Genomic DNA, 12,652 nt, shown 5'->3' with positions numbered 1-12,652 from the left:
TCTCCATCCAACTTCCTGAATTGTGAAATTCACTTTGTGCTTTTGTCTCAGGGTGCCCAAATTCTAGGAATTACACGTGAACTTAAGTCAGGAGATGAGTAAGGTTATGAAAATTAACACCTCTCAATTAGAATTCACATCCATTGTGAACAGCCCCAGATAAAAGTGCTTTTTTTTCCCTTGTTGTTGTTTTAAGTATGATCATGTATTTATTCCCCCACAGATCATGCATTGTGCAGATTTGCTCTTGAAATAAATCAGGATCATATAACAAAGGATATTTATTTCTAGGATTTCTTCTTTGCCTTCTGGCTAAATGCACGTTTTGAGCAAGACATAGACTCAGATCTAGTGAGTTCTTAGTGCCTCTGAATCAGAATCCCTATGCAAGTCATTTCTCATAAATACACACTAGCAGCACACTCCTCACTTCCAGGTGTGAAACCTGAGGTGAAAACCTTAATTTATGTTCAGGTTGAAATCTCATTAAGTGCACATATGACTGCTCTGAAAAATCCAAGACAATCCAAATTAAGCAGTTAAAATGAGATAAGGCTTTTGCCCCAACTTCTTTTTTCCAGTGCATTTTCAATTACTGAGATATAAGTGTGCCAAATATCACACAAAAGATCACAGGGAAAATAATAATGCATTCTTCAGGCATGGACTTAAATCACATGGGATGAATTAGATATTAGATCACGTACTGTGATGACAGTGAGAGTCACAGGAACAGATCTGGCTGGGATTTCTGCACTGGTTCAACTAAACACTCCTATATGACTACTGAAAATGAACAGCGAACACTGATCAGTGCTGGGACATCATTTTTCCACCCTGCTCAATAAGCAAGGTAGAAGTCTTAATGGCAAACTGACACATTAACATATAATTGAAGACAATTAAAACGCATATACACATAGGATGGCAAATTAAGACTGTGAAAGCTATCTTAATTTATCACTGTTCTTTTTCAATATTTTCTGTTTTAGAATTCTATACACAACCAAGGCCTGTCAGAATGTGAACAAAATCAGGCAGACATAATACCAGGTGTTAGGAGATAACATTTTATAGGCTAATTAAAGCTACTATAAGGAAATACATCACCTTACCTGGAGTATAAAGCAAGACATCTATTGCCTGTGGAAATGTCTCACCAGCTGACGGGTTGATCTTGTGCTTTAATGTCTCTGAGGTTGTTTTGGGGATCATCATAGGCACTAAAATAAGTTTTTAAAAGGTCATGAAGTGCATACTTGAGCCTGAAACAGATCTATAATCCTCGTGAAAGAATAATTATGTACCACTTATTCCCATTTTTCCTTCTAACTTTAGCTGACTGTGAAAGCCCAGGCAGTATTTAAATAAGAGAAGCATGCATTTATCCAAAAAGCAAACAAGAAAAACCCACCCAACACAGTATATTGATATCAGTACAGGTTTCTAACTAAACAAAATAAATATTTAATGAAGTATGGCAACCAAAGAGCAATAAGGCTATCATCATCTTATAACTCTACAGATAACCAGTTTGAAAAACAAACTGTAAAAAGAAAAGACTGAAATAGATGATGAGATACCAGAGGCTTCATATCACTGGTACATGACTGACCTTCATTCTTCATCCTGTCAAAATAAGACAGTTTAGAGGCTGCATATATGGCTTTGGAGGACTGCAGGGCACCAACGACAGCATCCATCAGGAGAACATTTGTCAATGCTTGCTGAATATACTGAGGATCCTAAAGAAAAAAGTCTTACTGTAGTTTACCCACTACTCATCATTCTTGCATGTCTCCATATTCAACCATTATAATGCAAGTCACACTAAAGCACAAGCACTAGCCAGTTGCTTTCCTGGAGCATAATCCATACTACCTGCAAGCAAACCCCACTATCACATCACATTTCACTCCAAAGCAAGGGCATAGAGCAGAGAACCAAAAGCTACAGTTAAGTCATTGCACTGAAAGATGTACTTCAGATCTGGCACAATTTTAATTCAGAATGCACAATTGAAACTGCATGAATTGCACTGATTGAAGAGACACAGCACACACAGGGCAGACACCAATTTCCATCCTGGACCTTCCTGCATAGAAGAGAAGTACATTTTTCTTGATCTCATGTAACACTATCCCAATCCTTCTTAAAAAATCACCAAGATACATTTTCACTATTAAATTCATCACTGATGGAGAATTTAGTATTTTGGCTGGAAACCATGCTCGTATGATCCTTTTTCTTCCTCAAAGGTTTTATGGCAGAAGAACCAACCTTGTGATTCTATGATTCTAACACATCTTGCTCTATTTATTCAAAGGATTCCAGCTACCAAGATTCCAGAATGGCAAAGAAAAAAAATAATCCCTCTAAACATTACACTTTGTAAGGGAAGTAAGACATGGCAAGCTTCTTTTAGGATCACTGCTCTCACTTGGTAAGCTTAAGCTACCAATGTATTTCACAAAACTGGTAACTAAACAAAAAGGTCCAAATTAATTGAGAAAAAAAATCCCTTACTTTTAAATGCAGTATTTAATTGTACATATTTAAATGTACTATTTTGCTAGTATTCTGGATGTACTATATTTAGAAGTAACATCAAAAACAACAGCTTATTACTTAGCTATCACATGCTAAAACCAAGAAATTCCAAGACTGATACAGGAATTATTTAGAACAGAAACAGAAAGCACATACTTCACATTTATTCAGTTGGCTGTGCCCATTTTTATACCTTGTGATCATCTGCCATTTTCTTTCCAGCCCACATTTCTTTCACTATCAGGTACCAGAGATCACACTCAGTTTTCAGGTTAGCTTCAAATACTTGTTTTTTATATATCGTTTCAATCCTCAGAGTAGGTATTCTCAAAAGAAGGAAAGCTACAGTTGTGTTCTTAACATCCTGGAAACAAGAAAAGCAAGGAAGGTGTACCATGCAGTCACAGCTAAGATGCAGTATTAAACCTACAGGATAGCTTTCTTTATTTAACTACAATTAATATTTCAGTTGTTCATACACACCACTAAGCAGAAATAGTCTATTAGCAGGTTTTGTGAGGATGATAATCGCTAACAGTATCACCTAGGCTTCATTACAGAGTGGATACAGATTGGTGCATTTAACATTCACGTTATTATATTCCTCTGGCTCTGTGTACCAAGCTTTGTGTCCTGCAAATCTAAATTGCAGCCTTTCAGTACCTAAAGAGAGCTTACTAACAGAAGGGGAGTCAACTCTCTGAATGGGTAGATAACAGCAGGACAAAGGAAATGAAGGAGAGAAGATTTAGGTTGGATGTCAGGGGGAAGTTCTTTACAGAGAGAGTGGTGAGATGTTGGAACAGGCTGCCCAGAGAAGCCGTGGATGCCCTATTCCTGGAGGTGTTCAAGGCCAGGTTGGATGGGATGCTCGGCAGCCTGGTCTAGTATTAAATGAGGAGGTTGGTGGCCCTGCATGTGGCAGGGGGGTTGGAGATTCATGATCCTTGAGGTCCCTTTCCAACCCTGCCCATTCAGTGATTCTGTGATCTAGAAGTTAAGGACTCCAGATTTTTAAACCACACCATCGTAGCACCTAGCACACATTCACCTCTTTAAAACCTCTTATCATTTGTGAGTTTCTGATTTCAGAGCCATTCATTACAGCTCTTACTGAGACAGTCTGAGGTAGGTCTTTCAGCAGAATGGAACATTGCTTGTCATCCACAGAATCGCAGGGGTTGGAAGGGACCCCTGGAGATAATCTACTCCAATCCTCCCCTGCTGCTAAAGCAAGCTTCCTAGAGCAAATTGCACAGGAAAGTGCCCATCACTTTTGAAAATTTCCAGAGAAGGAGACTTCATAACCTCTCTGAGCAGCTTATTCCAGGGCTCTGTCACCCTCAAAGTACAATTATTCAAGAAAATGACTCGATGCTCACCTCTATATCCCTGAAAGCAGCAATATGGACATAGCCAGGACGTCCTCCTTCAGTCAAAAGAAATAAGCGCTTTTGGGTCAGTGCTATTTTTCCTACACCATAGTTAGTTTTAACTGAGCAGGATAACTTGTAGACACATTCGTTTTTATCCAGATGTTCTATTACTGCTGGTGGCAGATTGACCTCTTGAGCTTCTGCTTCAGTTTCTTTCCAGTAGTTGTAGAAATCTCGGAATGTTTCAGGATCAATTTGTTTCTGCTGCCCTAAAAATTTTAAAACCTGTTTACTGTGAGAAATTATTATACAGATTTAAATAAAAAGATAGTTTTAAAAGATATTGGCTTCCAGATTGCATTTCTAACAGTAAAATGGATAAGCAGAACTGGGTAAGCACTACTGAACTGAGTACTTCTCACCATGGCATTTCAGTTCTTGGTTCCACAGAATGCAAATATACAACATACTTACCAACTCAGGATAAAAGCCAGAGTTAATTAATTAAAAGACTTCAGCAACAGTTATTCCAAGTATTTAATTAGTTATTCTAAGAATTTAAGTGAGCTTGGACAGCAGAATCTCGAGTTCTTGCAAGATGTATGTTACTTTTGGCATTAAAAAAAATTGCTATTGTAACTGATGTTTAATCTCTGTGGCCACAAAATATAACTATGATTGCAGTAAGTAGAGATAGAAATAGAACTGAATAGTATTTTATAAAACCACTCCATCTATGTTTTTAGAAATCTATCACAAGATTCAGATCTCATTCACAAGAGAAGAAAGTTCTCTCAAACACAAACATAAGCTCTCCATTTGCTATGATAATGATTCAAGAGGAATTTTACTGTAGCCACTTGAATTCTGTATTTTGCTAGTTCTTTTCAACAGTCTCCAACCTTGCCAGATTACTTAGTGGTTTTATAAGATATTATCCATTAGCAATTAGGACAGGCTTATAGTCACTTGACTCATCATAGCCAAAGCAGAACTGTACACCATTAAAACACAAAATGAATAAAAACTACCCCATGAATTCAATCTGAAAAATTTTAAGTTGTATGCTTAAATATGTAAGAGGACTCTTCATCCCTTATTGTGGACACAGGTACATAAATGTACCTGTGCATACACACATGTATACATCCTGTATCCATTCAATCTACTCTCCACACTTACTTTAATTAAACAAAAGCACGCATACTGAGTTGACTAGTAATTAAGAAGAGAAACAACTGGAGACAAATTTTCTTTTATCCTAGTTCATAAAAACAAAAATAGCTTTAAATTGTCCTTGTGTCAGTGTAGATGATCAGTAAAAATGTACCCTCTACTCACCTACGGTTAAGGCATCAAACAACCGATGTATAGTGTCTATGTCTCTGACAATCCCAGACTCCTGGATTCGCTTCACAAAATCATCCAGTTGCATGTGTGTTTTTGGCAATTCAAAGTGTTTTACATGGTCATCTATTTTTGTCACTTCCCTCTGTTGTTCCATCACTAGGCTTATCAGCCTCTTCAGCTCAGGCTTGCGGTCAGCTTGAAAACGCTCAGAAGGAGGCAAAGTTTCCACAATTTTTCTTACAAGTTCAGTAGGGAAAATTCTTAAGTCTGTTTTATCTAGGTTCTGAAAGTCAGAGAGTGCATTTAGTAGTTTCCCTTGCATCAAGCTAATAAGTCCCCGGAGGTAGAAGTACCTTGCCAGCAATGCTGAGTTATCAGGTGGTAAGGTATTTATAGCTTTGCTGAGATGGTTGAAGAACTCTGTATAGTAGGAGTGAACACAGTGGCTCATCAGAGGAAAGTGAATTTCTGGGATTTTGAATGTACTAACTGATTTGGAGGGCTTTTTCACAGCTAGAAGTGAAAAAAAGGTGGTACAGGAATTAGTAAAAGCATGAATTTTTTTGCAACCAGCAGTACTATGAACAAAAAGAATCCCATCACAACAATTTCTTCAATTAAATTGCATAAAATTCCTTCAGATTAAAGTTATGCTAAGGACACAAATGTATTTCTATATACATCCTTCTTAATGTCAGAATACTCCCATTCTGGTAATATCCTTTCCAGAGAATACATATTTTTAAGATATATGAATAATGTGAATATATACATCTCTTTATGTAATACATAAAAATATGCAAGTAAAACTACACACGAGAGTAAATCCATATCTGCAGTTTGAAAAGGACTGCTTAGTTACACAAAGGTAAATCTAAGCAAATATTCAAATGCAGTGAAGAAATGGACATAAGGTCGGTAAGGACAGTAATCACATCCTTATCCTTTGTGGTACAGCAGAACTTAATGTAGAATACAGGCTGATTTAACATGCAAAGAGAAGCACAGATGGGGCCCCAGCTGAAAATGACCCAGCTCACCATTTCCTTACAGCATCTGACACTTTCTGTGGAAATCATTCAATGATATCACACAAAACAGAAAAAAAACAGTGTATTCATTCAGCACATTCTTCACTCACCAATGCCTGCCTCTATTCTTCGAAGTGAGGACCTTCTAGTAGGACTCTCTGGTAGCTTGATATCTTGCAGATTAGGCATACTGATTACCATACGTCTGTTAATGATGTTCTGTGAATTAAATCTCTTAGAAGCCATTTTCTCCATAGTAAGTCTTCTCGGAGTACGAAACATCAAGTTGAATCTGAAAAATAATGTAAAAATTATATAATTAGGTTTAAAATTCTGCATGCATACATAAATTAAATAACTACTTAATACTATGAAAGAGCAAGAAGAAGAAAATCAAGTTATAATCATAGTGTCAATTTACACTTTTCACAGCCATGACTGGACACATCTGTACACCTCTTTCACAGCAAGCTTAATAAAATGGCCCATTAATTAGTCACAATCTTATTCATAGGTAACCTAATCTCATACCAATACAGTCAAAAGTTCTTTTATCACTGATGCCACTTATTCCGATAAAGTTCAAAACCACAACAAGCAAGGTGAAAAAGTTACCTATCCTCTTCAGACTGGGTGCTCAATTCAAGTCGAGCAAAAGCATCCATCTTTCTATTCAAACGAGCTTTAAGGAAAGAGTGAAACATGTAGGTCTCTAAAACCTGTGAGAGACAGACTGGTTAGCTGTGGATCATTCACAAGTTAGCAGCATGTTTTGAGCATTTTTATCATCTTTCAAGACATACAACTGAAAACATTCATTTTAGCAATTACAAAAAAACAGAAGTACCTGACTTCAGCAACAGAACTAACTCAGCTTTCAGTCAACTTCCACGTTTGCTTAGAGGCAAAAAGTAATCTCAGATCACCTTCCAAAAGATGAAAGCAAACCAAAAATGGGAAATACAGAGCAAAAGAGTAGAGTTCACTACTGAAATTAGTGAACTAATGCACTGACAGAAAAACATCTGTACCTTTAAATGTAAGTTTAAAAAAAAAAAAAAACCACCTTTACATTAATGACATATTCCAAAAGCTTGCTTAAAATACCCTTGTTAGTCCTGCAGTTACTATTTTTTCACTTTATAAGTTATTGATTATGTATCTATGTTTTGCTATGATGTTTCAAAAATACAGATGAGATTTATAAATAATACTGATTTTCTGAAATTAATGGAAACATTATATCAACAATTAGTTCATACTCAAGATGCCACTTATCTGTCCATTTTCACCTCTTACACATTCCTTTACAACGCATCCTTAGTGCCTCCATAGATGCTATTTTACAAATTTCTGCTTTACATAATCTCCAGTAGATGGCATAATTTGTTTCCTGTTGTATGCACAGGAATCAAAGAATGGCTCAGGTTGGAAGAGACCTCAAGGATCATGAATCTCCAATTCCAACATGCAGGGCCACCAAGCTCTCCATTTAATACTAGACTAGTGGATGCCCCGTCCTTGGAGGTGTTCAAGACCAGGTTGGACGAGGCTCTGGGCAACCTGATCTAGTAAAGGTGTATGTTTGGTGGCCCTGCTAGGCAGGGGGGTTGGAACTACATGATCCTTGAGGTCCCCTCCAACCCAGGTCATTCTGTGATTCTGTGATTCTGTGATAGACCAGGCTGCCCAGAGCCCCATCCAACCTGGCCTTGAACATCTCTAGGGACGAGGCATCCACCACCTCTCTGGGCAGCCTGTTCCAGCACCTCACCACTCTCTCTGTAAAGAATTTCCCCCTGACACCCAACCTAAATCTTCCCTCCCTCAACTTAAAACCATTTCCCTTTGTCCTGCTGTTATCTACCCTTACAAAGAGTTGATTCCCCTCCTGTCTGTAGGCTCCCTTTAGGTACTGAAAGGCTGCAATGAGGTCACCCCGCAGCCTTCTTTTCTCCAGACTGAACAAGCTCAGCTCACTCAGCCTGTCTTCATAGGGGAGGTGCTCCAGTCCCCTGATTATCTTTGTGGCTCTCCTCTGGACCCTCTCCAACAGCTCTCTGTCTTTCTTGTATTGGGGGCTCCAGGCCTAGACACAGTACTTCAGATGGGGCCTCACTTGGGCAAAGTATAGAGGAAAAATCACCTCCCTGCCCCTGCTGGCCACTCCTCTTCTGATGGAACCCAGGATACCATTTGCTTTCTGAGCTGCAAAATCATTCTTCTGGCTCAGTTTTTAAGTTTTTCATCCATCAGGACCCCCAGCTCCTTCTCTGAAGGGCTGCTCTCAAGAACTGACATGCTGCAGGAAAGGAGCCCTTTCTAAAGGTTTTCAAAGGTAACTAATTGAGATAACACACTAGCTATCACTAGATAACACTAATACTGTCAGTAACACTAGATACCAACAGCAATTACTCCATGTTTTGCTACCTTGTGAGATTTACTTGAAAGCAAGCCTATCGCTACTCACTATTTCATTTCTGCTTTGACCCACAGCTTACTGAAGAACTAACAGTTTCACCAAAAAAAGTGACAAGCACACAACTTTCTTATTTTTAAGGAGCTTAAACAACAGCACATCTTAAAGTAGGCTGGGATAAGAACCCACTTTATTAAGTATCTGTTAAAAACTATGACATTAATTGGAGAAGGTTTCTCACATCACTTCATAAATCAGGTACTCACAGATCAGGGTAAGTCTTGAAATCATTTTTTACTTAACTAATATATGCTTTTGATTGGTTAATAACCTTGCTATTTAAAAATTATGAGTTGAAAATCTTGGGATATTGGCTTGCTTTGTTGCAACAGAATTCTCCTAGAACACCATAGATGATGAGATGCAAACTTCAAAAAGATGTAAATTCTGCTTCTCAGATACTCAACAGTTCATTTAATTGAAGGTTAATATTAAACTAATTAACTGTGCAAACAGTTTAATGTAAAAATAATAGTCTCAATTGCAAGGATGAAAATCTCAACCTTTGCACTTCCAAGCTAAATACTCCAGCACTACGAGAAACTCTGTCACAAATCTGTCTATTCTCAGCCTCTTTCTTCCCCTGATCCTTTCTTTTTTTCTATTCTCACTTCCCTCCTCATTACTTCCCCTCCTCACCTCAAGGATCTCTAGCTTTTGATGATCAGCAAGTCTTCCACCAAAGGCACTGAGAACTGTTCTAAATCTCACAGCTTTGTGATCAAGCCACTCTCCCTTTAAAAAGGAAATCACACCCATTCCACTTCCTTAGATATCTAAAGTCATTGTTTTAAAAACATACTCCCGCAACAGTGCTCCTGTCATGGTTCAGTTTATGCCCGTGACAGCTCCAAAGGAAAACACATCTGTATTCTTCACAGACATCTGTCTCACCACACACACTGACAAAAACTAAATCACTTGTGAACTTCAGAAGGCCTAAATCAAATTTACACTAACAGCAGGATCAAGGCAATGATGGCAGTAATGAAAAGAACTTCTACAGACAAAATCCACACAGGGTTTTATGCTCCAATATTTACTAATATTCTGTGTTAGCAGGTGGGCTAGGAAAAAATATTTTATGCCTGAGGGGCTGTAGCTGTGCCTATGAGCCTGGCACAAGGCCATGCACTATTCATGTCTTATTTCATGGGCTTCATAAAAGTAAGCCGCAGTTAGAATACCTGGTAGAACACATCAACTCTATCAACTCATACCCCACATGCATCATAATGCCACAGGCTCTAAGGACACAGATCATCTGACACTGTACACATCCTATAACCCAACACGAGCAAAATGGCACTCGGTGTCCATAGCATGCTTTCACTGTCATGCATTGTAGGAAATGGGTTCACGGCCTGGAGCCAAACAGGCATCATCAACTTCTTGTCATGGTGCTCAGGCTTCAGATAAAGCAGGTATTTTAACTTGTGTTGCTCGTTCTTCTGCCATGCTTCTGTAATTTGCTCTGAAACTACACATCTTGCTCTCCAAAATGCTGTTTATAGTAAATAAGTGTGAAATCTAGTGAGTCAGTAACACCACACAGACCAAACCATGACCATTCCATTAATTTCTGACATTAATTCTCAAGTAGAGGTCAGTAACAGAATTACAACATATTTAATACTGAACTTACTTTTCCATAAAATGGCTGGTCTCCTATTGCTCTTGTTTTCAGAAATTCTTCACTGTTAAACACTCTGTGTTCATAATTTAGGTGGTCTTTTACCTCCCTAGGGATAAAATAAATAAAAAGATGAATATGCTTGGAGATTTGTCAGTAAGTTGTAAGTTTGCAGCAGCAGCCCACTAGTACTACTAGAAATATGTTGCAGCATCAGAAGCAAACTGAGTTTTAATGAGCAAGTCTGAGTTTCTGGAACAGAAGAAAAGAACACAGACTCTTGTATGAAGACAGGCTACCTGCTGTGACTGCCATTTCCAATCAGCAAATTCACTTAAGGGGGGATCAATTTCAACAACACATGGAAGGAAATCTTTATATTTAAGTCATAATCTGTCTCAGGTCCTGAAATAGTATTAACATATTGAATCACAGACAAACCATTTTAAGCATTATGAAGACAAACATTCACATGGGCAATCTGGAATATATGATCTGGCCTCACGTTATCCCACTGCACTGCATCTCTAAGGTGCATGAGACATTACAGATAACTTCTTACTGCACTCTAAAACTCTGATCCTCAAGCCAGCAATAACTGATGTTTGTGTGATGTCTAAAGAAACAGAACTATTGAAATAAACCAGGAAGCATTATGAAAAAATGGATGCAATTTTTAGTACATGCATGATCACAGCAGACAGAGGCTTTATGCCATCCCTGGAAAACCAGACTGCTATATCACACATCTTTCACAGATCGGTGATATAAGCTTATAAACAGTTTATCGAGCCATATGGGTTCAGGTCAATAGTGGTTATTACAAGTATATATTTCTATACAATTATATATAATTTATCATGGTTTTCTTCAAACACAAAACTTCCATACACACAAAAATACTACAGTGCTTCAATAAGACAGTAGCAATTAGCAGCAGAATAGCATCAGAGATTTACTTTCCTTCACTCCTGGACGGTGGTAGATATAGTATTAGAAGACAGAAGAAAATGCTGAAAAAAAAGAACAAAGAGAAAGTTTGAAGGGAAGGAGAAAGAAAGCAAGAAAGGAATCAATTCCTCTGCAAAAATGTTATTCTATCAAATAGCAAAGCATCTGTTCATTTTTTGTAACCAAGCATTTAGTGTGTTAAACAGTTACACTGAAATTCACCAAATCCCACAGCGGTGACACATTAGGCTATAAACACATTTTATTCTCCAGATCCAGCTGTGCTATCTGTAACCTGTTGTTTCCTTCACAGTCAGCAGCTACTGTCCTTGTGGAAGGCCCAGCTGTTTGTATGAATGCTCCCTAAGCCAATCCAACAAAAGCAAGCAGGTTAACAAAGACTTGGTATTTGCACTATAACTCCTTACTGAAAGCATTAAGAAAGCATTCATGTGAGCAATGCAATAGCTGAGCCATCAGGAACTTCATCTCCAACATGAGGCAGAAAGAAACAGATGGAGACAGTTATCTGCAGCAAGATTTTTCAGAAATGCCAGGCAAGCAGTTTTGTTCTCATATGTTAGTATCTATGTGAAAGAAATCAAGCTTAGGCACATCAACCAGCAATTTTCTGCGTTTTTAGAAATGACCTACCATATCACCATAACTGCCCCAAAGACAAGAAAATAATAGTAGGATTTACAATGGGTACCCTGGTAAGATGTGCATCCATACATTAGATGAGCTTAAGAACAAGGAATAGTAATATAACTAGACCTCTTTTCTAGAGGAAAAAATCCAAATCCTATTCTACGTCATTATTAAAATACCACCAAACTATCGTGCCAACACTGTACTTGAGTTTCAACAGCTCTTCTCCTTCCCTTACTCTCACTCACACAGTTGCTATCTCTGAATGTCTCAAGCCTTTTCAGCATTTTTTCCATCTCCTGACCAGCCAGGTCAGGAGTCCTTGAGCTCCCAAAGCTGTTTTCAGCTCTTCTACTGTCTCAATTTGAATTCACACCCTCGGCAAGTTTGTGGGTGACACCAAGCTGCGTAGTGCAGCTGACACGCTTAAGGGACAGGATGCCATCCAGAGAGAACTCTACAGACTCAAGTAGTGGGCCCAAGAAAACCTCGTGAGATTCAGCAGAGTGCAAGGACTTGCACCTCGGTCACAGCAACAGGGAGACCTGAGAATGCCTTTCAGTATTTGAAGTGGGGGCTATAAGAAGGAAGAGGACAGACTCTTGTGCAGGGCCTGTTGTGACAGTAC

General features: G+C 38.4%; 1 protein-coding gene across 1 annotated transcript in view; it reads right to left on the bottom strand.

Annotated features, from left to right (window-relative positions):
- DENND3 (DENN domain containing 3) overlaps positions 1-12,652 on the bottom strand; it is a 38,631-nt gene that overhangs the window by 8,083 nt on the left and 17,896 nt on the right. Inside the window, exons 10-17 of the mRNA XM_031591277.2 lie at positions 10,435-10,531; positions 6,923-7,026; positions 6,418-6,599; positions 5,268-5,789; positions 3,933-4,195; positions 2,744-2,914; positions 1,616-1,745; positions 1,116-1,223 (exon numbers count right to left, since the gene is read on the bottom strand). Coding sequence (XP_031447137.2) covers positions 1,116-1,223; positions 1,616-1,745; positions 2,744-2,914; positions 3,933-4,195; positions 5,268-5,789; positions 6,418-6,599; positions 6,923-7,026; positions 10,435-10,531 — 1,577 coding nt within the window. The remainder of the gene's footprint in view (positions 1-1,115; positions 1,224-1,615; positions 1,746-2,743; positions 2,915-3,932; positions 4,196-5,267; positions 5,790-6,417; positions 6,600-6,922; positions 7,027-10,434; positions 10,532-12,652) is intronic.

Source organism: Phasianus colchicus, chromosome 3 (assembly GCF_987193195.1).
Source record: "Phasianus colchicus chromosome 3, bPhaCol1.hap1.1, whole genome shotgun sequence".
Classification (NCBI taxonomy): Eukaryota; Metazoa; Chordata; class Aves; order Galliformes; family Phasianidae; genus Phasianus; species Phasianus colchicus.
The sequence above is the reverse complement of the archived record's forward strand: the minus strand, read 5'-3'. Positions and strand labels throughout refer to the sequence as shown.